The sequence below is a fragment of the Phasianus colchicus genome, chromosome Z (genome assembly GCF_987193195.1).
Source record: "Phasianus colchicus chromosome Z, bPhaCol1.hap1.1, whole genome shotgun sequence".
Lineage (NCBI taxonomy): Eukaryota > Metazoa > Chordata > Aves > Galliformes > Phasianidae > Phasianus > Phasianus colchicus.
The window spans coordinates 69,475,764-69,503,141 of record NC_143476.1 but is presented as its reverse complement, the minus strand read 5'-3'; the positions used below and the strand labels follow the sequence as shown (position 1 = coordinate 69,503,141).

The window sequence follows — 27,378 nt, the reverse complement described above, 5'->3', positions numbered from 1 at the left end:
ACAAACTTGCTGAAGGTGGGCTCTATTCCTTCATCCAGATCACTGATGAAGATGTTGAACAAGATTGGATCCAGCACCAGCCCCTAGAGAACCCTGCTCTGTTACAGGCATCCGACCAGACTCTGCGCTGCTGATACAGCCCTCAGAGCTCTACTAGTCAACCAGTTCTCAGTCTACCTCACTGTCCGCTCATCTTGTCTCATATTTTCTAAGTTTCATAATACGGACATTGTTTCATAACAACATTTACTGTTTTCACTAACACTATTATTCTGTGGAATAGTGTTCACTTTCTATTAGTTGAGATGGGGAAGAAGCAGGGTAGAGAAGGATGGCAGCCTGCATTCTTTGCCAAAGAGGGCACTATGGCACTATGGAGGATTGCTCTCTCACCAGAACTGAATTGCAGCCCTTTTTTGGGGGGGTGGGGGGAGGAGAGAACACAACAATTTTATACAAGCTAAAAAACACAGAGGTAGCATAGTAGCATTGTGCAACTCTTATAAACCAAGTAGCTGAAGGCATTGCTTGTTTCAATTTCAATAATATACACCCAGAAATTAAACTTGTTGCAGATAAAATCTGGATAACCTTCTGAGTTAAGATTTTAGTTCAAGTACCTTTACAGCATCCCTAATTTTCTACTGTAATGTTGTATCCTCATGTTGGTACGAATAATTGACAGGAAGGAATCTTAGGACATTTCCTGTAAAAGAAGAAAGTGAAAATGTAGGTAGATATTTTTAGATGCAATCTTGTGCCTTTACAGCAACAGATTATTTCTCTGAATATATCTGCATTCAAGTCACAGGGACAGATTTCTCTGTTCTCAGTTCCAAGCCTCCCTCAGTCCAGAAAGCCCAAAAGCTCTTGCATGCTTTACATTTGTTCATGGTCATGTTCCAGCTGCTGTTTCTCTGGTTGGGTTTCGTTTTTTGTGACTTGTTTGTATCTGTAAAGTTTCTTTTCTCTGCTCTGTTGCACGCATATATTTTTGCATGCATTCTCAAACACGCCTGCATGCACACACACAGTTCTGCACTCAAATGAATCCCATACGCCTGCGCTGTTTTCCTACACAACGGGAGAGCCCTTTGGACCCCAGAGCTGAGTGGCTGTTGTGCCCTCAGTGTGCTGAGTCCCCATGTGACTGACTTGCTTCTATTTTGGCCATCCTTGAACAAAGGGGTCCCTCTATAACTTGTTCCCTGAAATGAGCTGAATGGAAGACAATTATCATGCCCAGAAACACACCAGCTAAAAGTGGTGTGATTGCCTGCAGACCAAAGACACACTGGCTTGAAACGTAGCTGATAGAGAGTGACATTATGGCTCTGTCATTCTGCAGACAGCGATGTTTGCGACTGAGCAATATCTGTCCTGAAAACCAAGATGTGCCTTGTTACTGAAGAATATCCATTGTCTTTTATTTGCATACCTTCACAGTCACTGTTAATTGGTGCACTTTGAACTGATCTGTCTGTAGGAACCCATAGTGCTTGTGAATGCAGAGTGCTGAAACATCACTGTAGGGAGGCGCACAGGAGACCAAGTGAACAGAAGGGATTATTTCTACTCTTGTGTACGCATTTTCTGGATTTGCTCTGGATTTGGATAGTGAGCACTAGAATGTCTAAACTTCACATATTTTAATGACATTTTTATTAAAAATTTTGGCTTATCTATTTTTTCTATAGGACATTAGCAAAATCCGATCAGTATTTTTCTTATGTAAGTCTGATATTTTTATTGGAATACAGGCAGAATGTCCAAAGAGTCCAAAGTTACTCTGTGAATTTTTCTGTTTTGTTTCATGCTTCAAGTTTAAATTCAGAAATGATGTCTTGGACTGGAGGAAATGATCACAAGTTGTGCCAGGGAGGTCTCATTTAGAAGAATTTCTTTATAGAGAGGGTTGTTAGCTCTGGAATGGGCTGCCTAGGGAAGTGGTGGAGTCCCCAGCCTGGGAGGTGTTCAAGAGATGTCTGGATGTGGCCCTAAGGGACATAGCTTATTGATGGAACCCTGTAGGCCAGGCAGGGGGATGGACTTCATGATCTTGAAGGTATTTTCCAACTTAAATGATTACATCATTCTGTGATCTTGTATGTTCTTCTCCACTGAATCCTCAACTGCCAGCTTTTATTTGTGACACACAGTTGAAAAGCATGTTGAAAGTTTTCTTTCCCTGACAGAAAATACTCCTTGTGGCTGTGTTTACCTCTCCATCTGGCTCTCAAAGAAGTACTTTGGTCTTTGCAAGTTACCAGTTAGCTTGAAACTGGTTAGACAAGAAATCATTCTAATAATTTTATTTCCAGGAGTTTAACAATAGTGATAAAATGCATATTGATTCTTGGAACAAATCTTACTTCCTTTTGATAAAAAGCAGCTCAATACCTTTCATGTAGTAAGAGGCCCAAAGCTGAGTGTAGGTGGGTCTGTGTCACCAGCTCTGAGTACAAAGGGGCAATCATTTCCCTGTGCTAGCTGGCCGTATGATTTCTAACACAAAACAGGATGCCATTGTGTGGCCACCTGGCACACTGCTGGCTCATGTTCAGAAGACTGTCAACCAGAATTACCAGGTTCCTTTTTGCGAGGCAGTTTTCCAGCCATTCTTCCCCAGCTGTGCACCACTGCATGGAGTTCTTATGACCCAAGTGCAGCACCTAATGTTTAGCCTTGTGAATGCTGCACAACTGCATGCAGCCATCGATGCAGCCTATCCAGATGTCTCTGCAAATCTTCCTACCGTCATGCAGAACAACTCCTGCCCAACTTTGTGTGTCATTGGTGTTTCCAGACTGTGTTTACACAGATGGTGATTTAGGATAAGACTGTGGTCTGGCCTGTTTGCTTGTGTAGTGAATGCAAAAGGGTTTAGGATGCCTTCCTTGTTCCCAGTTGTCGCTACCAGTACAGTGTATGGAGCATGACAGATGCAGATGGTAATAAGAGATGAGAAGAATCGAAAGACTGTGGATCTCTGATTACATAGTTCCTAGCTACTGGTGGCAATGGTAACTGTGTGCTGTTCCAGTTATGTAGGTTCTGTCAGCTGAGATGGAAACGAACTTCTCAAATAGTAGGGAGAATTTTTCCAGAGACCTGGGCCCTTTCCTGTTCTTGTAGCCAAGTAAATTGTGCCTCGCACAAATCTTGGCTACTTTGATTTCAGACTTGCAAGGATTTGCCTGTCATGAGCAGAGAAAGACAGATTTTATGTGGTCCTGAAGTATTTCAGCTACCAGCTGTCCTCCAGTCTGTTCCACACTTCGGTGTAGCATCAGCATCACATTCCTTCTGTCCAGCCATAGCAGCCTTTTACTGACTATGGATTTCTATACAAAGAAAATTATTTTTGTAAAAGTGATTCTTCACAGAACAACATAGATATGTAGTAGCAACAAAACATACAGTATTAAGTAACGAGACTCACTCTGGATTGTCATCATTTGTTTTCCAGTTAGTGTATTCAGAAAGAATGATACTAAAATGAAATCTCACTGAAATACTAGTGAGAATACAATAAAAAATCGGGTATGACCGGCATCTGGCTCCACAGTCATTGTACTGTGGAATGGAAGGATGCAGGTATGCGACAAAAAATGACTATGAAACAAAATTTTCCACCTGAACTAAAGTTATCTGCTGGAGAGGCCATTGTCTGGTTCCACCGCCAACACTGAGGGATTCAAACTTGTTTCTGTTATTTCAAGAAGGGTTATTTTATTTAATAGTTGAGATCCAAATGGATCATCTTGGCAGGATGTCTCAGCTGATAGAGATGGCTCTCACTGGGAAGTTTGAATCTATTCTTTTTCTTAGCACACCTAATGCAAAGAAATGCTCTAAATCTTTATTTTCATCCTGCAGTATTTTGTATTTGATACCTTTTCTGCTCAGTTCTGTCACTGTAGATTTTAAAGTCCCTACTCATGATCAGTAACAGGAACTACCCCCAAACATACCAAAACAGCCCCGAATTCACTCACAAAACACCCATCGCTGAAAGGCTGTTTGTGCAGGCAGACATTTGTGCCAGCAGTAAGATTCTTACAAGACTGTCTCCTTAGGCAACAAGTAATATATCAAGTAGAATTAAATTAAAAAGAAAAAAAGAAAAAAAAACAGTAAAATATAAGCAATTTTACTATATATTTGTTTCTATTGTTAATATAGATGGAGATGTTCGTGGAATCTAAAGGACTACATGTTTTGGCTACAGAATGGCAAGCTGTTTTATGTATGAGCTGTATGTAATTATATTGAAAACAAACTTTGCTTCGAGAACATTTTTGGCTCTGCTGTGCAATAACACAAAGGGCCTTTGTTTTGCTCTCAGCAGAGCTATTTATGTATTGCAAAGGACTTACTAAAGGACATTTTCATCTGATGGTATTCATGCACTAACTCAAACTTAAATGTAGTGACTTAAGATCATACAAAACATAATTAGTATATCAGCTAGGCAATATGATCAACTAGACAAAGATCTCTGAAATGAAAAAGGGACCTGATCTACAGTTTCAGACCTGGAACAGCACTGCAGAGTGGGGTTTGAGATCCAGGGCTTTGAGTCAGCCAGAATGGAAAATGTGACAAGAGGCTTTGCATAATTCACATCAATTATAATCATCTTCAGTTGAATTGAAAATGAGGCTTTTGGTCTCTCAAATGGAAAAAAAAGATCTCAGAGAAGAGAGGAGCTAACTGGCTGTTGGGAAGAGAATCAGAGAGTAAAGCATGTGTGTGAACATTTGCCAGAAACTCCTGCAGGACCTTAGAAAGCTGAGTAAAGGGACTGCACTTTCTCTGGCACACCTGAAATTGTCATTACATTAAAGGATTACTTACAGAAATTCTGCTTCTCCACAGTTTTTCTATCTGACCTGCAGGAGTTGGGAAACATCTACCTACAGCTTTCTTTTTTACTTTGAGCAAAATGGGATCACAGAAAGGCTCTTTGGGCCATATTCAGGACAGCTTGTCTCAGTACAAACCTTAGGTTTTATATCTGCTGTGGCATCTGAGTTTAGGAGTGAACTCAGCAATTCAGAGCTCTGTTCCTACAAGACAGGAACCTCATAGCACTGTGGAGGAGTTACTTATGGTAGCAAAGTTAACTTACATGAATCAGTCGGAATGTAGCTCTCGTTTTTCTTTTGCTTTGATTTCCCATCTGTGAAACAGGTGGCTGGTAGTTACTTGCCCCACTGGATTCTTGTAAAATTAAGTACTTTGTAAGACTATGGAGCACTGAAATATTGCAGAAAGGGAGGTTATATAAATGCAAATCAATTGCATTAGTTTCTTCAGATGAACTGCACTTTCATTACCATAACCCACTGCTACATCCTTGTTGTTTATTCATGTTATTAGTGGTTGCAGAGACTAGATGTTATTTTAGATGAGGAATCCCACTCTTATTTCTTTTTTTAACTTGTAGAAGAATTTTGTTTTGATCATACAAACAGCTTGCAGATCACATTGGCTCTTTCTGTAGCTGCAAACACTGTGTTTCTAAACACTGAGGCCAGCTTCCTTAAGAATTTCAGAATTTCTTTACTCCTGAGTTTCCCTCTTTGCCAATTCCAGGATCAGCAAAGACCTCAAGCTATAATGTACCTCAAATTTAATTGTCACTGTTTTGGAAATGACAACAAACACTGTTCAGAGGGGAGGAGGTACATGGCCTACGCTCACTGAGTAAGTGAGCAATGTGGCATTGTCATTAAGTCTTTGTTTAGAAGGTATTCCTTGACTCCATGCTTTTGATGTCAAGAAAGATTTAAATTCATTATTAACCCAGAACAGTAGATTCTCATATGAATGATTGATGACATTGTTCCATTGCTTCTTTTAGAAACCACTGAGGGCCAGCAGGTTTTCACATGGAAAATATGACTGTCTTTCACTTTTAAGGAAATACTCAGCTATGAGTATCATACATTTTATTATTTTAATGAATTCCATGCATCAGCTCATTGAAGATTATAACAAATGTGTCACTATATGTTCCTGTAGAAGAATGTGATTTTTTAGCTGTTTTAAAGAAGCTTGATTTACATGTTCTCTATAATGGGGAAAAAAAAAAAAAGAAATAGAATGTCCTAACAGACATGTCTGCAAAGCTGTAGGGTGCCCGTAAGATTGGATTTGTAAGTGAATCTATCATATGTGCAACAAACGTTGAGGCACTGCTTTTAGAAATGAGGCCAGGTTATTAGGATAAAAGAACAAGAAGAGCTTTGATTTATTAGCTGCAACTAGGCAGGTGAGTAATGGAATAGCCAGCATTACTTAGAAATCTCTTTGTGCTTTGGATAAATAAGTGCTTGTTAGCCAGACACACTATTAGAACAGATACTGTTCCAGATAGACTGTTAAACCAAGCCATGAACAGTAAAGATGTACCTAACAATGAACACTCCTTCTAGTTCTTCTGCAGCAGTGAACTACACTATGCGCTCTGCGTATTGCCTCAATCCCAGCTACTCAGTTATGCCACAGGGAAGCAGCTAACATAGAGGTCTGGATCTGGAGTGGATCATTTTGATCTGCCAGCATTTAAAGCTCATTTGTATGATATATGCAGCTGTTAATAACCCAAGGGAATAGTGATTTAGATCCCTGTTTTTCTGCTTTTGGTCATGAGTGCGGAATAGCTAATCAGATTTCTCTGTGACTCTTTAACGAATGTTTGAACCAGGGGACAAGTTCTTTTTGGCCAGACAACGTTCTGCGTGTAGTCTGAAAAGTGTTGGCAATTGCCATTTGGACATCCTCCTATCTCCTTTCTATGCTCAGGTGAAGACAACATTCTGGCACAGCTTTTCATTATTCATTCATCTAGGATACAAACGAGGTAAATAGTTTAGTGGAAATTACAGATGAAAATCAAAGGTCTAAGTTGCTCTGCTGTTAAACCTAGGGCAGCTGGTAGGAACGCTATTCAACATGAATATTAAACATGAACCGATCATAATTCTTTACTTATATTCCTATGCAGCCTTTTTCCACAAGCTTAGGTGACAAATCTGATTAACTTACTCAAAGGTAGATGTAGTGTGAGCTGTTCTGGCCACGCAGACACACCTTCAGAATGTCCCATTTCCCATAACTAGGAAGTAACCAGTGTCATCTTTATGCTATCCAAGGATTTCAAGGCAAACATAGCTAATCCAACCTCTACTTATTTCTGCTGTCATATCAGTGTGAACAGAATGGAGCTTCAAGACCTTCAAATCTGAAAAAACAAATGCAAATCATCTTTCAGGTCAGTGGTGCAAATACTAATTATCTTTAAGACCTGTCTGCCTAGCATAACCAGCAGAACCAGTCAAACTAAATGTAAGTGCAAAAGTAGGATAGTAGGATGGAATAACAAAGATTTGTCTGCGAAAATAATTCTTAAATGAATAAAAGCATTAAGAAAGCTCATAAGAAGGCTTAAATAATAAGGTCTCAACTAGCAACTCATTTGCAGTGCAGCCTCACCAGGGCAGCAAACAGAAACCAGGCAAGTTCTGGCCGTGTAGAAAGCTGTGACTACAGTGGATGCAGCACTGCGTGCCTGTTAAGTCAGCTAAATTCTGCCCCATTGTGTGCTAGATACGGCATTGTACTGCATTTAATATTGCACACAGTGCCTCTTTGTCTGTGTATTACTCACCGGATAGAATGAGCACCCACATAGGTAGATTTAAGGACATATGGTTACATTTCTTAACCACTGAGAATCAAGCTGTGGAAATTCTGCGTTACAGTAATGTTGGGCCTTGGAAGTAGTGCTAAATGGAAAGCTGGTATTTAGCTATTTATTAACTTTAACACTTCCTAACTACCTCCTATCTTCATCTTTTCTCCACTGTCCTGTTTCATACAATTTAAAATGCTTGTCTATTCTCCATGCCATATTACAGTTTGTCTTTTCAGAATAGGAGCTGACCTGACCATGCCCAAAGAAAAAACTTCAATCCAGCTCTTTTTTCTTAGCAGTAAAATAAGAATGAAATGTTGCACAATTGGATGCTTAGTTATCTTTGACGGTTCTTGAGAAAAATTCCTCGTTAAGTAACAAATACAGGTGTAATTAAGTCTGTTTTGAAGTTAGATAAAAATAAATAGCTCTTCTGCTTTTTGCCTGTGTATAAACCTGAGAAGCCCTTTGAGATTCCACCTTCCCCTGTCCTGTAGCCTTACAGTGGCTCACCAGGAGGCAGCATTTACACATTTTTCTACAAGGCTGTGTATTTAAATTGCAGTTTGATGACAAATCACACATAAAAACAGTCTAAGCAAGCAAGCAAGCAAACAAACAAACAAACAAAAACAGGATAAGAAATAAGGTTTCCAAAAATCTTTTGTCTTAATAGGACGTTTTCAATTTTATATAAAGCTGTAGTACTGTGACACTACTAAGAAATGTTTTTTTACAGGAAGTTTTGGAGGAAAATGTAGTATGAAAACATAAAACTTTTTTTGTGAAAATTATTACATTTTACTAATGTAACAATCACTGAGCAAGGAATTACACTGGTAAATGTGCCCAAACTGCATGTTATTCAAAATAAATAACAGCAAACTAGCCAGCTCTCACAGCCTGATGTTACAACACATTAAGGTCCATACAGCTAAATGCGACCATGAAGTCTTGGAAGCAGGGCTGGTACAGCTGTGAGCTGGTAGAGCTGCAAGGAGTCAGTGTATGGGACTGACTCCCAAGATAGGATAGAGAATCATGGACTAGGTATGTGGGATTTAGAAGTTTGAGATAGATAAACTGGCAAGTCAGGGAGTAGGAATGTTCTTCCTTATGCCCTTCATGGCACCCCTTTTGTAGGTAAAGTCTTCATTCCCAGTGTGAGAGAAAAGCAATGTTGCTTGACCCAGAGAATAGTACAGTTTTTATTCTTGATCTTTCTTGTGTGGAACTGCTCTGCCTTTCTTTGTTTGACTGAAAATAAAAAATGGTAACATTTTGCTTAATAATAGCTATAAAGCTTGATGCATGGGCTGCTGAAAGGCAATGACTAGCCTACTGGGCTGAGTAAGTATGGTGTCTTCACTTGCAAGCAGATAAATTGCAAAGCAGTGTTTATTCATGTCTCACCATTTTCCTCTTTTGTTTCAGTTACCAATTCGTCTCCTTCTTCCATTGCATTGAAAAGATTACATGAAAACATTTGCAAATTAAAGCTGCAGAATGTTCCTGAACCACTCATTGATAACTGGTAATGCTTGTAAAGCGTCTTTTGTGCAGTGTGTATTTGCTGTTAGTCATGAGATGGAATCATGCTTCTCCTTCCTACTCCAAATATACATAGGTAGTTCCAAAAGTAATGCCTTCTATTTATTTCCATGGAAACATCAGAAGCACAATGGCACTATTTGATAGAGCAAATTCTCACAAACGAAACACTATTTTTCATTAGAGTCACCACCACTAGCCAGTTTGCACAGATGAGCTGATTCAGATGTTCTTTATTTTGTTGTGTGGTTGTGTGACATCTGTGCACGGCTGTCTGGATTGTTTTTTCACTACCTCACTGTGCTCACATCCACGTGAAAGTTCAGCAAGCATCAATGAAAGTCAGTGGGTGCCATTTATTTTCGCATAGAGGAACTCAGTGACGCACCTTTGCTTCATACTCACTTCCATGTCAGGTGCTATTTTGTCAGACTGCCCCTCTGCTGCCATTTGCCATACAGCAACAGAATGTAGTGGGATACTGGTGGGAAGGTTCAGCCTCTACTGCTATACCACCAACATCCACCACGGATGTTGTGGGCCAACATCATAAAACAAGAAGCACTACTTTCAGAGCAGCCCTCGTACATTTTTCAAATCTGCTTTGAAATTCATTTCTTAGCTACTGCTCTCCACTCTGGTTGGCTCAAGTTTTGTTACTCAGACTTGCTTTTCTTTTTTCTTTTTTCCCATCCAAACATTGTTTGTTCAGATCCTTCTTGGGCCTATGTTCAGTCTGGTGAGTAGAGGCTTATTCTTTAGGTAGTGAAGACTTTGGATTTTCTTTTCAGGACTCAAACTAAGGTTCAGATCACTTCACTTCTGCTTCAAAGTAAAATTAAATTAGAACAAGGACTCACTTCTGTGCCTGGGAAGACTGTGGTACAGATCCTCCTAGAAGGCATGTTAAGGCACCTGTGAGATGAGGTTGTGATCCAAGATAGCCAGAATAGCTTCACTAAGGGCCTGACTAGTCTAGTGGCCTTGTACAGTGGAATGACATAATCGATGGACAAAGGAATGGCAACTGATGTTATCTACTAGGACTTGTGCAAGGGCTCTGACATGGTCCTGCACCACATCCTTATCTCTGAATTGGAGAGACAGAAGTTCAAAGGGTGGACTATTTGGTGGACAAATAATTGGTTGGAAGGCCACAGCCAGAGCATTGTGGTCAATGACCCTATGTTCAAGTGGAGGCCAGTCAAGAGTGGCATCCTCCAGGGGTCCATCTTGGGACCAATGCTTTTTAACATTAGTATAGATGACTTAGATGGGATTGAGTGCAACTTCAGCAACTTTTCTGATGACATCAAGCTGAGTGGTGCAACTGATATGAAAGGAGGGGATGCCATCCAGGGGTATGCCTGGACAAACTTGAAAGGTTGACCCACACAAACCTAATGAAGTACAACAAGGCCGAGTGCAAGGTGTTGCATTTGGGTCAGGGCAATTCTAGATATGTGTACAGACTGGGAGAACTCATTGAGAGCAGTCCTGCTGAGAAGGACTTCGGGGTTGTGGTAGACAAAAAACATGAGCCAACGGTATCCTGGGATGCATCAAAAGGGGAGTTCCAGCAGAAGAAGAATGGCCAGCAGGGAGAGGGATGTTTTCTAAACTAAAAGGGGGGAGACTTCAGTTAGATGTTATGAAGAAATTCTTAACTCTAAGGGTGGTAAGGCACTGGCACAAGCTGCCCAGAGCAGTTGAGTTGGAACTGGGTGATCTTTAAGGTCCCTTCCAACTCAAGCCATTCTAGTATTCTCAGATTCTCTGATTCTATGCTGTGGGAAAAGTCTGGATAGAGGTCATGTCTAGATTCATGATGAATAATCACTGAGGCCACAAAGGAGTGAACAAAGAGCCTGTTCAGTCAGGGAAAAGAAACAGGGAATGCATGTTAATGTTCAAATGTATAAAAGGCATCAGCAAAGACAAATGGAATAAATTATTTGTGTATGTAATGAGCTGGAAAGAAATAATGGATTCAAATTCCATCAAAATACATTCAAATTACATCAAGGAGTATTCAGATCAGGAACGGTTTGTTAATATAAAGGAAGTAAAAGGATTGGTGGGTATGGCACAGAATCCCCATCATTAGGTGTGTTAAAATCAGTGTAAACAAACGTCTCCTATGAAGAACTGATCCAGCCCCAGGATACTAACTAGAGGCTAAGACCTTCTAAAGACCCTTTCACTTTCAGTTATCTACATTTTCAAATAGACTTTCGGAGGAAACAAATTTCTTAGGTTTGTGCAGTCAGTCTGTGCCTTGTTGCCTTAAGTCACTCAATAGACTATGGGAAAGGTGGGAATTAAGGCTTTGTTGGCTGATTTTATTTATGCTATCTTGTTGGCTGATTTTTGTTTTCCTGAAGAGTTTGGGGTTCTGAAGTGAATAGTAAATCAACCTATCAATTAATTTTCATCCCACTGTCTATTCTTTTCTAAGCTGAACAACAATCAAACAAGGACTGTGCAGCTTCCCCCTTGGGCCCGATTTCATTTTGGGTGGTTTTAAATCTCCTCAGTGCTTCTCTTCACTGTTAAATTTTGTTATTTTTAAACTGGCTTTCTTAAAATAGGTCTTTAAAATTATATTTTATCATCATCTTAAATACCATGTTTCTTAAATATCTGCATAGTGAAGTCATTCACTTCAGTAGGAATTTTTGCACGTTGGGACAGTTAAAAAATCAGTCCAGGAGTCCCTAAGCTGGTAACGATTGCTCAAAGCACTTTTTTAGTAATTGTATTTTAATCCACTTCACATGAATACACCTTTAATGCTGAGAGCATTTTGGTAATAATCAGAGTGGATTATTTCACAGATTTTGTGTTATTCCCCTTTTTGCAGGAGGAACTGCTGGAAGGATTTAGGAAGGAAAGAAGTTTAATGTAATGTGTTTACATCTAAACAGATGCCCTTCAAATAATCTAAGTTTAAAGATACTCACTTTTTTGATTTGTCTGCTTTTTGCACTCAGGCAGAATTTCTAACTAGAAATTAGTCTGTTGAAGACACGGTGAAGGAAGGTGGCTTTCTCTAAAATCTGTATGCCAGTAACAGACTGAAGAGTACACCATACAATCATAGAATGGCCTGGGTTGAAAAGCACTATCATGCTTATCTAGTTTCAACCCCCTTACTGTGAGCAGGGTCTCCAACCATTAGACCAGCCTGGCTTGAATGCCTTCAAATTATACCTCAAGTTTCCCATTTAAATGTCATATGTTTAAATATTTCCTGAACTGAGAATATCAGCATGGACACAGAAATAATGAAAAAAGCTGATACGTAACAAATAGTCCAACTAAGGCTTTCAAAACTGTAACTTCAAGCATATCTTTGCAGAGGCATTGACTTTAATGCAGAATGGGTGGGAATGAGATTCAATGTAGAAATCTAAGTGGCATAGTATTTCACAAAAATAAGCTGTGGAAACTTGTCCATTATGCATTACGTTTTTCAAGTATAGCAATACCCTTCTTAAGAAAACCCTCCACTGTTCAAATTTCCTTGATTTTTTTTTAACTAAATGGATTAATCATGGAATGTTTTGCTATTTATATATACATGAGCTATATTTAGGAAGCTTCAGTTTTTAAGACCTTTTTTTGAGATAAGCACATTTTTTCAAGTGAAATACACAGAAATCAGTTGGATCATTTGGAAAATTACAGTAGTTTACTTGAGGTACACTATTCAGAGCTCATACAATTTAAAGTGTCAAGGTAATACAATTCCATGATATTTTTAATTTATTTGGTATTTTCTATATGTCACAATAATCTCTTAAGTTTTTCAATCTTCCAAGCAGTAAAACGTGTGTATGTGACTGATGTCACATTTACAAGATGGAATTTCCAGTTTACTTCTATGTTCTTGACATACATGAATTGACTATAATTAACTGAGCCTGAAGCACTGGCAGATTGTGCATGCCTGAAGCTGGCCCTCAACAAATCCTGAGGTCTGAGGTGCTCTCACAGATTTCTAAACTAAAACAGACTCAAGAGTATTAAGAGACTCAGGAGTACTAACATAGTGTTTATAGATGTTTTTTGGTCTATGCACAGGTCAGTTGAGCCTAGTATTACTTACACTACTTCCACGTGATCTCAGTCTACTCAATAGCATCTAGCTAACTAAGAGAAGATCAATTATAAGAATCCAAACCTCTTCCCAAACTATTTGTCCAGAGAAAGATTTTATTATCAAAGCTTCTCATATTTCATTTGTAATCACATTATCTTTGCATTTTGCCTCTTTCATTACATGTTAATTGAACAAATTAACAGGGTATTAATCTTCACAAGTTTTCTCTCAAAGGATGAGATGTTCTAACATCAAGACAATTGCAGCAGATTAGAATTTCTGTTTCTGGAAAAGCTCCTTCAGCTGCTGTTCAGTTGTTGCTTCTTTCTGCTGCATCAGCTCCCTGGCTCCTTTGGTCACTCCCCAGCCATCTGGCTTTGACATTGAAGGACAATATGGCCTGCCTGAAGCGGGCTTCAGATTCTCCCAGTATTCTTTTCTTGCTCTAAAACAAAGAAAAGCAAATACAGTGTTTGTTTCAGCACTTCACAATACTAAAGATATTGTGGCCATTACAAAGGATCCTCTGACTTGCAAAATCAGACTTTATGTTTAGATACAGAAAAATGAACAGAACTATACAAAGAAATGCTACACTTTTTAAAATAATATTTTCAGCCTCAAAAAAAGCACTGTAAGCTGTCAGTAGTCTGTCAGGTTTCCATTTTAACTTTCATGAGTTACTTTCACATTAATTGTTATCAACTTTTACAGCTCTCCTACTGCCTTTGCATCCCTTTCACTGCTCCCAGATCAGATTTAATTCCTCAAAATTATTAACATGTAGAAAACTGAAGGTGATACTTAGATCTCTGAATTTTGTCTGCTTTATGGACCAATATATGCCTTTGCAAGGATTGCTTTGTTGTGCCTTCCAGTTCAGATATACATACCTTGCTCTGACCCAGGGCTTAGTATGCATGCTCAGGCTATTGCCCCAGCTACCATGTTTCTCAGAAGCTTCCGGCAAAAATCCTCTTTCAGGAGCCAGCTCTTCAGCTATTGCTCGGATGTGATATGGCTCAAATCCACAGCAGCCTCCAATATAGCGGATTCCTAAGTCATAAGCCTTTCTTGCGTATTTTTGAACATCCCATCTAGTGATGATTCTTGGTTCCAAACCTGCAAAGACATTCACACCTTGGGCTTCCACTTCAGCACTTGGGCACACCACTTCAGCAGATTTTTGGTGAGAAATTACGTTATTGAAACTTGCATGCTGTTTGGAAAACTGATGGTAAATATAGATGTTTGAACTGTCTAAGCTAGAATTCATGGCACAAAATTTCCTAAAGCTAGCTTTTAGATTCTATTATGTGCTTCTGAACTATGCTTGTCTTAAGCTTCTTTCACCTCGCAAAACAGCAACTAATATCCAGTGAGAGTGATCAAGCCCTCAGCCACACACTTGCCATTTTGCTAGAGTTCTTTGCTGGAATACTGGACTGTTCTCCATGTTACACTAACAATGTGCAGCAAATAGCTGGGAAATCTTATTATAATCTGTACAGGAGATGATACTGGCTTTCCTGCAACTGCAATAAGCCTGCTCATTATTAATCAAGAGCACTAAACTTTTTTCCATGACTAGCTATTGGCAGCTAGCTGTTTGTTAGCCAATCCCTTAGTTATATTCCCATCCACTGCTTCACGTCCCTTCCTTCCTTCTGGAAAGTTCTGAGTGTAGATGGCTCAAAAGAAGGGTGTTCCCTTGGCTGTGCTGAGTCATTCTTCCTGCTGTAGATCATAGTGAGCTGACTGGATGGACAACAGAGTTGAGGAAACACTTGTGGAAGGAAAGCAATAGAAAATGTGAAGAACAAGAAAAAGCACAAGGTAGGAAAGAGACACAAGAAGAGACAGAACTGGAAAGAAAGGACAAAGGACTGCAAAAGAAACTTGGAGAAACTGTAATACAGAACATCCTCCTGCTCCTTTGTACACATTTATAGAAGATTAACAAGCATGAGGAGAACTTAAAGTCCTATGAGTTGCTGAAGAGACAGGCTTAAACAAAAAGCAGAAATGTTCTTTAAAAGAAAATTAGCAGTCACAGTGAAACTGGTCAAAAGAAAATAAAGTGGCTTTATATCAGAGGGAAAAACAACGCTATCTTAAAATGCAGTTCAAATACTGGTGTTTGTGTACAATCCTGTAGATGTAAGAGAAAGCATCAGAAGCACCAGTTCACAATTTCCTTGTGTCCCATACGTTATTCAAAAGCAAATGCAAAATCAGTACAAAGGGATGAATTGTAAGAATGCAGTATTTTTCACTGAACTGATGCCTGTATAAACAACTGAACTTCAGGGGAATGGTACAGGGTGTTGTCCTGACTTCTCCGTCATCTACTCTGTCACAACCAATGAATGCTCCTGAAGCATAAGGACAGCACCAGCCATACCCCTCTAAAGAAACAAGAATAGATCTCACTATCAACTGGCCACACATGGGGGAACATGATGATTAAAAAAGAAACATTCAATGAAAAGTTGCCACATAAATCATGTGTTTCCTTTGATTTCTTATTTTTGTTGTTTCTTATTTCCCCTCCCCAAAGATATCTAATATTCTATTTTAAATGCATGACTTTTTACAACATTTATTTTCTTATCTTATTCAGAATTAATTACCTATAGTTTAACTGTTTGGTGATTTATAGTATAAAAAGGTTGATGTTTTCATTGATAAGAAGATTGTAATTGGCTCCTAGATTTAGCCCCTCCATGCATTTACTTTTGAAACAATTGGGCATGCTTTAACTGACCAGCTTCTTTCTAAAACATTGTCCTTGCTTTACTGGTGATTACACAGAAGGGAAGACACAAAAACTGGAAAAAGTTCTAATGGTTGATAAACATTTCTGACAGCTGTTGCTGGAGTTTGCCAGTATGAGGTTTTGTTGGCCTTTTACATTTCAAATATCTAAGTGCCTCTTCTGCACACTATCTTTCACATTAAAAAGTTAACATTTTAATAACTGAACTGCTTATCTGCCATCAAGTGATCAGTTTCTCCTTCTGGACTGATGGCACCAAGCTTCTGCAATTGATCATGATATCTCTGAAAACTAAGGTCTCCCGCAGACTCCTTGTAGTGTTCAAGCCAAGAACCACAAGAAATCGAGCAGTGAATCCTTCAAATCACTTGACTATTTTCTGGATAAGTTCTAGCTTTTTGCTTGCAATCAGAGGAGTTGTATGAAGGAATGAATAGCAAAAATGAGCTCCTGGCGCTTCAGTATCCCTGAATATTTTCAGAACACCATCATGCTTTTATCGCCTAATGAATGCCTCATGCTCATACTTCCAACTGTCCTTTGTTTGGAGAGAGGAATTAAAAAAAAAAAAAATTCCTGAAAATCACATCTACTTCATTTTTTTCTACAAATTCAGTTGTTTTATTACCTTATGTTATAGACTGAACTTGAAAAGAAGAGTATTGATAACTGAAAACAGAGACATTTCTCGAATCAATTTAACAATATTTTGGCTCATTTAGTCATCTCATCTTATGAGAATGTGATCTTTTACATCCCAAGTGTAAATAAGCTCCAAAATACAAAAACCTTGTACATACAAAGTGTCTGAGTCTTTCAGATTTCATGAAATTTCTCCTGAGCACAAGTGATGAAACGTCTCCAAATTGCTTATCCATTTGTTAGCAGCATCAGAGAACATACTACTTCTGGTCTCCCTCTAATCTTACATAAGACAGTGACACTTAAGAGACTGAACACTGGTGGTGAATGGAGTTAAATCCAGCTGGCGACCAGTCATGAGTGGTGTTCCCCAGGGGTTGGTATCAGAGCCTGTCCTGTTCAGTGTCTTTAATGATGACCTGGATGAGGACATTGAGTGTACTTTTAGTAAGTTTGCAGATAACACCAAGTTGGCGGGAAGGCTCGACCTGCCTGGGAGTATGAAGGCCCTACAGAAGGATGTGGAAAGGCTGGATAAGTGGGCTGAGGCCAATTGAATCAGATTCAACAAGACCAGGCGCTGCACTTTGGTCAGAGCAACCCCACTCATAGCTACAAGCTTGGGAAAGAATGGCTGGATAACTGTGTAAAGGAAAAGACCTGTGGGTAGTGGTCAACACTTGGCTGAACATCAGCCAGCAGCATGCCAAGAAGGTCACTGGCATCCTGCCTTCTATGAGAAATAATGCAGCCAGCAGGAGCAGGGAAGTGATTGTTTCTCTATACTCAGTACCAGTGAGGCTGCACCTTGATTACTGTGTTCAGTTTTGGGTCCCTCGCTATAAGAAAGAAATGGAAGCCCTGATGCGTGTTCAGAGAAGGGCAGTGAAGCTCATGAGGAGTACAGAGCACAAACCTTATGAAGAGCAACTGAGGGAACCAGGATTATTTAGTCTGGAGAATAGGAAGCTCAGGGGAGACCTTATCAAACTATACAACCACCTGAGGGAGGTTGTGGTGAGGTGGGGGTCGGCCTCTTCTCCCATGTAATTAACAACAGAATTAGAAGGAATGGCCTCACGTTGTGCTAGGGGAGATCCAGATTGGGTGTTAGGAAATACTTCTTCTCCAGAAGAGTGATCAGACTCTGTTATGGACTGCCCAAGGATGTGATAGGACGTAATAGGGTCACCATCCCTGGAGCTATTCAAGAAACATTTAGATGTTGTACTGAGGGACATAGTTTAGTGGGAAATATTTGTGATAGGTGGATGCTTGGACTAGATAATCTTTGAGATCTTTTCCAATCTTGGTAATTCTGTGATTCATGAGTTGCAATAATCATGTACTTATGCGTTTCTGTACGTGTTGAATGTAAAATTCCTATGAAGATAAATATCATATGTCTTGTGCAATGGATGTCAAAACCCATAATATAGGTGAGCTCCAGTCCAGAGGTATTTAAACTCTGTGGTTTTTTAAGTCTATTTGTACTTACTCATTTCTTTGCTGTTCTAGAGTGGTCTTGAACGAGGTTCTTCAGCATGAGAAAGAACTATACATTTAATTGAGTTTAGGTCATAGCATTTTAACAATTTCAATCAAAATTTCATTTTCAGTCACAGGCTGCAGTACTACTGAAATACTCCTGCTATGCGGATGAACTTTAATCTGATATTACAACTGCAAACCCTCTATGCAGAATGCCAGACGGGATAGTGGGGACTCATCCTATTGTATAAAAGGACATCTTATAGTTTTGGTTTTGTTAAAAACAGAAAGAAGGAAGTATGCAGTAAAAAGGATGTCTTACCAAAGGGAAATTCAGGAAGATCAATAAATCCCTGCTTCCCACAGTCAGGTGTATGGAAAGCAAGTGGTTGAGACATCAGGTGGGCTTTCAGCTTAGCAGCTTGCAAGCCCTCTTTCATCAGTTTCACAGTTTCCAGTACAGTATCTGGGTCAAAATGGCAGTTAACTCCAACAATAGAAGCACCTATGAGAAGGACAATAACTGTTTAAGTCACGTATTCCCAAGAAGTAGGTAGTGAATGTTTTTAGCCACAGCACTCCAGAAGCAAAGCAGTCCATCTGCACACAGTGCTGTGAAAAGGCAGCTGAGCTGGAGTCAGTCTCAGCTCTCATGTGGCAGATCATACTATCTGCATTTCAGCTGCTCTCCTCTTAACCTTCCACATGAAGTACCAAGATGAAAAGCATCCACAGCCACATATGCAATTATCTAACAGCTTTCTAATGCAGGTTCTGCCTCGGGACTTTAACTCTAACTCCAAAGGAAAAGAGCAGTCCAGGACAGATATAATGATGCCCTTATATCACCCATTATGCCACTGACTAATTCCTTCTGTCCTTCCAAGTCAAACCATTCTATGATTCTACTTGTCCTGCAGAAAATACAGCTTTTGTTAGACAAAAAGACAATTTTTTTTTTTTCCTTTGTTTCTCATCCTGGATTTGAACTGTACTCCAGAAAATTTTTAAAACACAGAATCAAATGTTGCTTTAGATTCTGCTTATGTTTCATAATTTTGAGCCCGGGATTTGGGGCTGCCTCTGAAACCAAAAAGAAATTTGTTCAGAATTTTCCTCTACTCAGCATTAGCTACCTGTGACTACTGTTCCCAATCTTGGTTAATATAATTGCTTAGCAATATTCTGCGTTTTCTTGCTACAAAACTTTCTACAGTAAAGTAAACAAAAGTTCTTTTTAAAGACATAATCAGGAAGTTATTTTCTCCTTCACATACCCCCTTAGTGTGTCTGAATGCCTAAGAAATTTGTTTTGTCCCTTACTTTTAAAAGGCAGTTTAAAACAGTTTCTTACCAGCCTTCACCAGTTGGACAGCACACTGTCCAGGAGGCACACCATGCATGTCTCCTTCCGGACCTATGCACATTGTAGCTGCAACAGGCTTGCCAGATTCTTTTAGGACTTCAACTGCCCAGACGGCTTCTTCAACATGTTCAAAATACTAGATATTAAAACAGAACTAGTTTCATTTCTTGGAGATGAAGCATAAACATTAATTCAGATATCAAATTCATGAGCAACACAATAACATACTCTAACAAACCTCTGTTGAGTTCACTGACCATACCATTAAAAATAATATCCGTTGAATGCATTTGTTTTTAACTACAAATGTACCTCTGCAATAAGGAAGTCCACATTCTTCTTCATGAAGATATCTAGCTGCTTTCGAAAGACTGCTTTAACCTCTGCTTTGTCCTTGCAGCTTAAGTATGATGGTGTCTGACTAACTCCTCCAGCTACTACAGCATCGCCTTCACTGGCCACTTCTCTGGCAATGTCACAAGCAGCTTCATTCACTTTCTGGCACTGCATGAATACAGATTACATTAGTTTTACCCCATCAGAGATAAGTATGAAGCTTTAGAGCACAAAACGGACAAAAGTCAAAACCCATAGTAATTTCTTCATGTTCATTTATAATGTAAAGGTATTTTTAAATGACAGTGATTAGGAAGATCGACAAACTTTCAAAAAAGTCACAAGTATTAGGAAACAAATTTCTTGTCACCTCTAAGCTATCGTATCATACTAGCAAATACTAATAAAAAGCATACTACCTTTAATATAATTTAAACAATTAAAGCTATAAAAAGCAAATAAATATTTGATATTTAGAATAATTCTCTTCATTTTTCAGAAAATGAGTAAGGCTTCATGTGTACATTTTTGTGGGTGGAAGAAAAATATGTAATTATCTCAGTTGATTTTTCATTCTATTTTTAATTTATCTTAGTATTTTGAAAATCATCAAAATATAAGATGCTTATATAGATCTATTTAGGATCTTTAAAAAATATATAATTTATTATCACATATTAGAATAGTCAATTTAAGAACATTAAGGTGAAACTTAGCACTGTATATAATTAATCACCTAGACTGACTATACTCAGAGATGTCTAGAACAGCTTGTGAAGACATTAAGTTGAGGAAGAAGATTGGCCATTCTGTGATTCTGTGAATCCACTTACTTCATATGTCCATCAAAGTATTATTCTACTCACAGTTATTTTCTCAGCTACATAGTTGCCTCTGTTCTCCAGTTTGTCCTCACTGGCATAAAAGGTGAATGTTTGAATAACATTGGATCCAGCTCTGAGGAATTCCCTATGAAGCTGACGAACTAAAAAAAGACAAGAGATGCTTGGTACAGTTATTACTATTGGTATCCTAAAATTAAATGATTACTGAAATAATGCTACTGTGACATAAGTGATATAGTATTTACTAGTAAAGCCACTGTGAGAGAGTAGCAGTAGTAGTGTATGCAGAATTTCTTCTTTCCCCCCTCACTCTTAAACAGGTAGAAAACTTAGTTATTCCCTGCTATAAATGACTGAAGATTTCTATTCAGTTTTCTATCAGCAGATCCAGTTTGGTCTTGCACTTCACCTATCTCCTGCTTTTGCACTCCTTCCCATCTCCCAGTTTCACATAATAGAAATCATAGTTTGGGAAGGGAAAGAAAAAAAAAACAAAAAAACAGGAAAAGCCTGTGAAAGAATAAGAAGGAATAACAAGCAAAATGAACATCAAATGAAAGAAAGAATTTCTCAGCTTCTAGATCATGACTGTATTAAGAGGTTCAACAGCTTATAGCACATACAAGAAATCAATTAACCTCTAGATATTGTAAACAAACAAGAGAACACTGAAGTTTCTATGGCAAATGTTTGGGGAAGTTTTCCTAATGGCCTCGTTTATAGTACCTCCTTGTCCACAGACAATGTGTCATTAGCAAAGTGTGTGACTGTGTCATAATGAAGTTATTGCCTTCAGCTACAACATATACAGCATTCTACAACAGGGAAGCTCAAACAGAAGTTGCTAGTATCAATCACATGAGCACATCTGCTTTCAGTGAAGGAACAGAGTTGTGTTGCTTGCTTTTCTCTGCTGGTGCAGTATTTCATTTTCTGTTACAGCCTTGGCCAGTGGCAGTGTGACTTAATACAGTGCCTGTTTACCCCGCAGTCAAAAAGATCTATTCAGGAACACAGATTGTAGCAGGGCTACAGATCAAAAAGTCCTTGGAATTTGCCTAAGCTATCAGGATCAGATTTCAGTTTTACAACTTCTACATTAATTCAAAACTTTACTATTTCAGAGAGAATTCTGCTTCCTATAGCATTAAAGTAGAGCATTAATCACTGAAAAAAGAGATGTTTCTATATGTTTCTAGTGGTCCAAAGTGTTGAATGTTTTTTTTTTTTTTTTTTTTTTTTTTTTTTTTTTTTTTTTCTATGAGGAAGAATAGAAAACAGTGGTGAAAACTAGCCAGGAAATGGGAAAAAGTGAAAAAATTCTACAAATATTTTCACAAATGCTCTGACTTCCATAATAAACAAGCTTTATTTACCCACAGTGTTAGTTTGGTTTTCATTTAAAATTATTGCATTTCTGGAAAAAGTCTTGGGCTTTGGGTGAATAAGAACAGTGATATAGATAAACAAATGGAACAGTAAGAAACCTATTTCAAACTGTTAGTTACATAGACCCACTCAGGAGTCTCCTGTCCACATTTGGAGAGAAAAAAATGGCCTTATAAGTGAAGTATCAGCCAGAATCTCATTCAATCCCAGGCAGATATTATTATACCCACAATATTCTTTTACTATTTTAAAGCCTGCAACAGCCTGCATGACACTAACAGAAAATCCCAAACCACTGTGTAAATTATTGTGTGGCTTCTACCGTATTATTCAAACTATGGTTTCCTCCACCATTTGAGAAATGAAGTTAAGAGCTACAAGTAAGGTTAAATAATGATTTCAATTCACCACAAGTTGGACACTTAACAACAGACAGACTTAAGCTAACAGGAGATGGAGAAAGTTCATATGCACACTGCCCCATGCACGGTAGTAGCTCAGATACCCAATGTGGCTCGGGACAGTTGTCAGTCTCATAGAACTTTTCTCTTGTAACAGCGTGAATGGTTTTCAACTAGTCTTTCTTGTTTGTTTGTTTTTGTTATTTTGCACATGCCTTGCTGCATTCTAAGAATCCCTTTTTCCTCTTCCCTTAGAAGGAGAAGGGGGGCTGTTAGCTGTATGGATTTTGTACCAGCTGGCCCAGCCAGTTGCTCCTGGTGCTCTTTACACCTGCTTTCCAAGTAACATGACTCTTAAACACGCAGGAGCAAACATCAGTAAAGGAGGAGAGGCAGCCTACTGCACTACAAGAAACAAATATATTCCCAGTTAAGTATATGTTCATAAATCGCCTATAAAAAGGTTTATTAAACTGTTGTAACTTTACAGACATAAGCAGTATGTTCTATAGATAGCTACCAGCAAATCAGCAGTAATGCTTAGATGGCTGAGCTCTAACCAACTTCAATGACAGCTAGGCAGTTACTTAAAGCAGTCCTGTGTGCTCATTCAGCCCAACTAATTCACCTATGAGAGTATTTTTCTACATAAAATGTGTCAAAGAAAGCAAACAGCAAAATTCCACTGAAGGCACATCCAATCCTTTAAAGCACAGTCTGAGAATAAGAACTCAGCATGAAGCACAATCTCAGCAAGGCAATTAGCACTGTCTGGGTTAAGCCAGCTGATGTTAGCTCGTAACTAACAGATCCTTCCCAGATTGAATCACTCAGTAATATATGTGCTATTTCTCAGATGTGATAATTGGAATTAGAAGTGTTGTACAAAAAGGTAAACAAAATGCACATTAATGACTAATAGAATCTGTTTTAGCACTATTTATGCTAAATAGTCTTTATGCATTACAATCTTTATGTTGTAAGACACTGTAATTGCTCATTTTGTCCCCCTCCACTGCTGGCAGTTATTCCATTAGATAGGAGAGGCAGAGAAAATGATCTTATTTTACTGTAACAGTTGAGTTCTCATTCCCCTTTTCACAGTGGAGGCACATACATTAAATACTCCACTCCCATTCAGTTGTTTATTTAAAGCCACTATTTTCACGAAAAAGAAAACACACAGACAATATTGATTTATAGCAATATAAAAATCCTAGAGTGGTCAAACCCAACAAAACAGAGTCACGTGTAGAACTCTTTGTCACAAGATGCTCTCAGTGATAAATTTGATATTGGCTTGAGGACAGACAGGACAAGTCCATGAGAGAAGATATTACTGAACACAAAGATACCACATCTGGTTCAAAAATTATTGAAGACAAGAAGCATTCTGGAGAGGTATCACTATATCATATGTAGTGAGGTACTACTCATTCTTCCCCAGCCAGCTGCTTTTAGCTGCTGTTACAGGAAAAATATGGGGTAAGATGAGATTTAGGTCTACAGATTCTTATGCTGTTTTTCACATTGCCTAATTCTACGGCAACATTTCTATTTATGCTGCAAATTCTGTAAACTAATTATTTTTCCAACCATTTTTACTTTTGTTACAAGATTACCATTTCCCAGTAAAACTGACCTGCTTCTGGGTGTTCTACTGTTGCTTCGGGAGTCCATGGCCCAGCTTTCACATATCCCCTCTTTTCAAGGGCAAAGACAAACCCTCCATCTCCAATCACAATCTCTCCAGCATCTAAGCGCTCTAGAATACCCTGAAGAAAAGGAAAGGTTAATAATTACAGTTTTTCTGTTTCATGGGCATATGTGACTTGTTGTCATCTCCTGTATTTGACAATACAGAAATATTTGTGGGCTATGGAAACACCTTTACCATAATAATAAAACATCATCTATTTCTTTCTTGAAATTCTCTTGAAAGAATAGTAGTAGGCAGTCTGTTTTAAAAGACTTCTTTTTCTATGGAGAACACATGAAAGGAATATATGTTGATTCTGCCTGATTAAATATTAGTTTTTGTATTTCATTCATTGCTTCATTGTCCTGTTAAAGTTCTCCAAAACATTCTGTGCTATTACACTGAACAGTACTACACGCTGCAAATAGATTACTACCCTAATTCCATAATATTTCAAGAAATGGATGAATGCAGACAATACATTAACAAAGGTAGGAGGTACAGAAAAAAATTGTGGCTGTATTTTCCTGATGACAGATTTAGCGGTTTAGTAAATGAAATCTGAGGGAGCAAGAGAAGGAAAAGCCTTATGGACAGAGTTGAGTGTTGTCTGTGTACTTAGAGTGTATCTTGATAATTTCTTTGCTAATTCATTTATGCTACCACACATATCAGAAAGACAAACATCTACAACTTCTCATCGCTGCCCTTTGGGTGGGATGAGAGTACATCCTCCCATCAAGGAGTACCGTTTGTCAGTACCAGTATCTTCAGAGTGCAACCACCCCAAGGTTCAAAGCTCTGCTGATACGTTCAGCATTTTTGGCTCGGGTGCTGACATGGCAGTAAGGTTATGGGGCTGCCGTGCAGATATGTGAGCCTGGCCAAGCCATGGCTTGCAGATCTTGCATCACATTCTACTGCACATTGTAGACTTGCCAAAACAGCAACCTGATTAACTCTAGCATTCAAGAGACTACGCAAGCTCCTTATTTTGGCAGGACCTGGGCAAAACTCAGTCTATAATACCGTATCTACAAAACTGAGCAACTTTCAGCAAGCCCACCACTCATACCTCAACAGATGGGAGCTCTGTTGTACATCTAAGTGTTGGGAGTCTTTGTGAAAATTGCTTGCAGTTAAATAATTTTTAGACTGAAAGACTCAAATGGGGCTAAAGAAAAGCAGCTGAGGAACTAATGACTGAGTCCTTCCCTCTCCTGCTTGCCAAGGAAGGTTGAACAAAGCCTGCTTCAGAAGTTTAACGTGCAGGGAATAGAAGCACAGAGGGAAAAACCCTGGAGGTAAAAGCAATTTCAGGCGCTGCTGATTGATTGAAGATGAGGGAACAGATACATGTTGACATCATATAAAGATATTATATTTAAATGCAACTACAACACTGACTTTTTTCTTTTATCAAGTCATTTCTTGGACTTAACAGCAGTTTCCCCTCAGTTATGACTTTTTAAAACAGCACTTTAGAATAATCTTCACTTTTGTCACACAGAAGCAATGTAAGTTAAAACAGTATTACCAGCTGTATTGTCAGCTCACGTTAGCTCAAAATGGAAATCACTTTTTTGCAGATTATTACAGATTGATATTACCCCATGCACCATTGTTACTTGTCCTCACTGAAATACCATTGGTTCAACCAGCATTTTGTCCTCATTTTCTCCTGTACAGCTAACTACAGCTGTGTGTTTGTGCCTAATATAGATCAAAACTAAACTATGTGGTGATCCAGTAGTAGAGAGGTCTGGTATAAAGTAACAAGGAAAAAGATTTGTAAAGCCTAAGGCTTTCAAGTCATCTTTTCACTTTTACCACCACGAATGACATTGCATCACTAAGTGCATTCACCAGAATGGTCTGTCTACTCACCAAATGATTGTATGAAGATATTCCCATCTTGCTTAGGAGTTTAACTAAACCATGTCAGCAGACGGTCTGCTTGTTCTACCTATGCCCTACCTTTCCATTGGTGAAGAGAAAGAAAGCATCTGAAAACTCAGATCTTACCCTGATTCCTTCATTCACAACCGGTTTATGTGAAAGAGCCATAGACACGAAAATGAATGAGAACTGCTCTAAGAGCTGTCCTACTGTTAAAAGCACAGACCCACCAAGAAGGAAGAACGTGTTGCTCCATGCCCCTGCCAAACAGTGACAGGTAGCAGCACTTCTATATGTCAGAATTTGATTCACACATTGCTAGAAGGTTTGTCTTAACAGGCAGAATGGCTGATGCCAGAATAACTTCATACTGACTAATTTCTTCAGCTGAATGAGAGTGCAAAGGGCATGCATACACTGGGGGTGGTACTCGTGTTACACTGCTGGTATTCAGCCCTATCAATCAAGGGAAGAACAGTTTGGGGCTTTTAAATAGAGTTGGCTGGAAACAGAAATCCCACCTAATGAAGGTTTGTGCTTACAGTATCTATAATTCCAGTGCATTGCAAATCTTGTTTAATATTTTTTATCAAATACTGTAAAACTAAATGGATTTGGTGGCTGCAATGCGTGCATTCCGAGAAAATCAAAATTCTAGGGGCTGGGGCAGCACCAACTTCAGTTTCATACGCCCGACTATCCCACAACACTACGCCCGATCTCTTAGACAAGCTCGGCGCTCAGCAGGCACCCTTTCCACCTGCCTTTAACTGCAGCCCCCGGCCCGCGCCCCACCCGTAGGAGCAGCGGGTTCCTCCCGCGGCGTACGGAGCGCTGCGGGCGGAAGGGCGCCCGGAGAGCGCGGCGGGGCAGCGCGGCAGCACGGCCCCGAGCAGAGCCCCGCCGTGCAGCAGCGGCGAGGCCCCCAGCGCTCAGCCTGCGCCGCTCTCCAGATGCGGTGCCGGGAGCCGGGCCGGGGAGGGGTGGGGAGAGTTACCCTTTTGCCCTGTTTCAGGGTCTTCGCGATCGGCAGCATCTTCCTCGCCCGGGGACGCCGGCTGCTCTGCTGCGACCCGACGGCTAGGCACGGAGCGGGAGGCAGTCCCGGTCTTCAGACAGCGCTTTTATAGCTCTGGCGGGAGGCGGTCCGCGGGGGCAGCGCTGCGGGTG

The 27,378-nt window shown here is 39.3% G+C and overlaps 1 protein-coding gene across 1 annotated transcript; it reads right to left on the bottom strand.

Annotated features, from left to right (window-relative positions):
- Positions 1-13,490: 13,490 nt before the first annotated feature.
- Positions 13,491-27,364, bottom strand: LOC116239911 (betaine--homocysteine S-methyltransferase 1). Its single transcript, XM_031610157.2, has 8 exons — positions 27,206-27,364; positions 24,253-24,385; positions 20,842-20,960; positions 19,952-20,143; positions 19,628-19,775; positions 18,596-18,778; positions 14,255-14,483; positions 13,491-13,806 (listed from the first exon to the last, which is right to left on the bottom strand). Exons 1-8 carry the CDS (start codon positions 27,242-27,244, stop codon positions 13,632-13,634), a joined length of 1,218 nt encoding a protein of 405 aa, XP_031466017.2. The 5' UTR covers positions 27,245-27,364; the 3' UTR covers positions 13,491-13,631.
- Between the last annotated feature and the right edge of the window lie 14 nt (positions 27,365-27,378).

Excerpts from the sequence above, each read along its gene's own strand:
- LOC116239911 (XM_031610157.2), bottom strand. The coding sequence starts at position 27,244 with ATGCTGCCGATCGCGAAGACCCTGAAACAGGGCAAAAGG. Across the intron at positions 19,776-19,951 it reads TGGACTTCCTTATTGCAGAG|TATTTTGAACATGTTGAAGA; the intron begins GTACATTTGTAG and ends TTTAATATCTAG. Across the intron at positions 13,807-14,254 it reads AAGCCCTGGGTCAGAGCAAG|AGCAAGAAAAGAATACTGGG; the intron begins GTATGTATATCT and ends TCTTTGTTTTAG.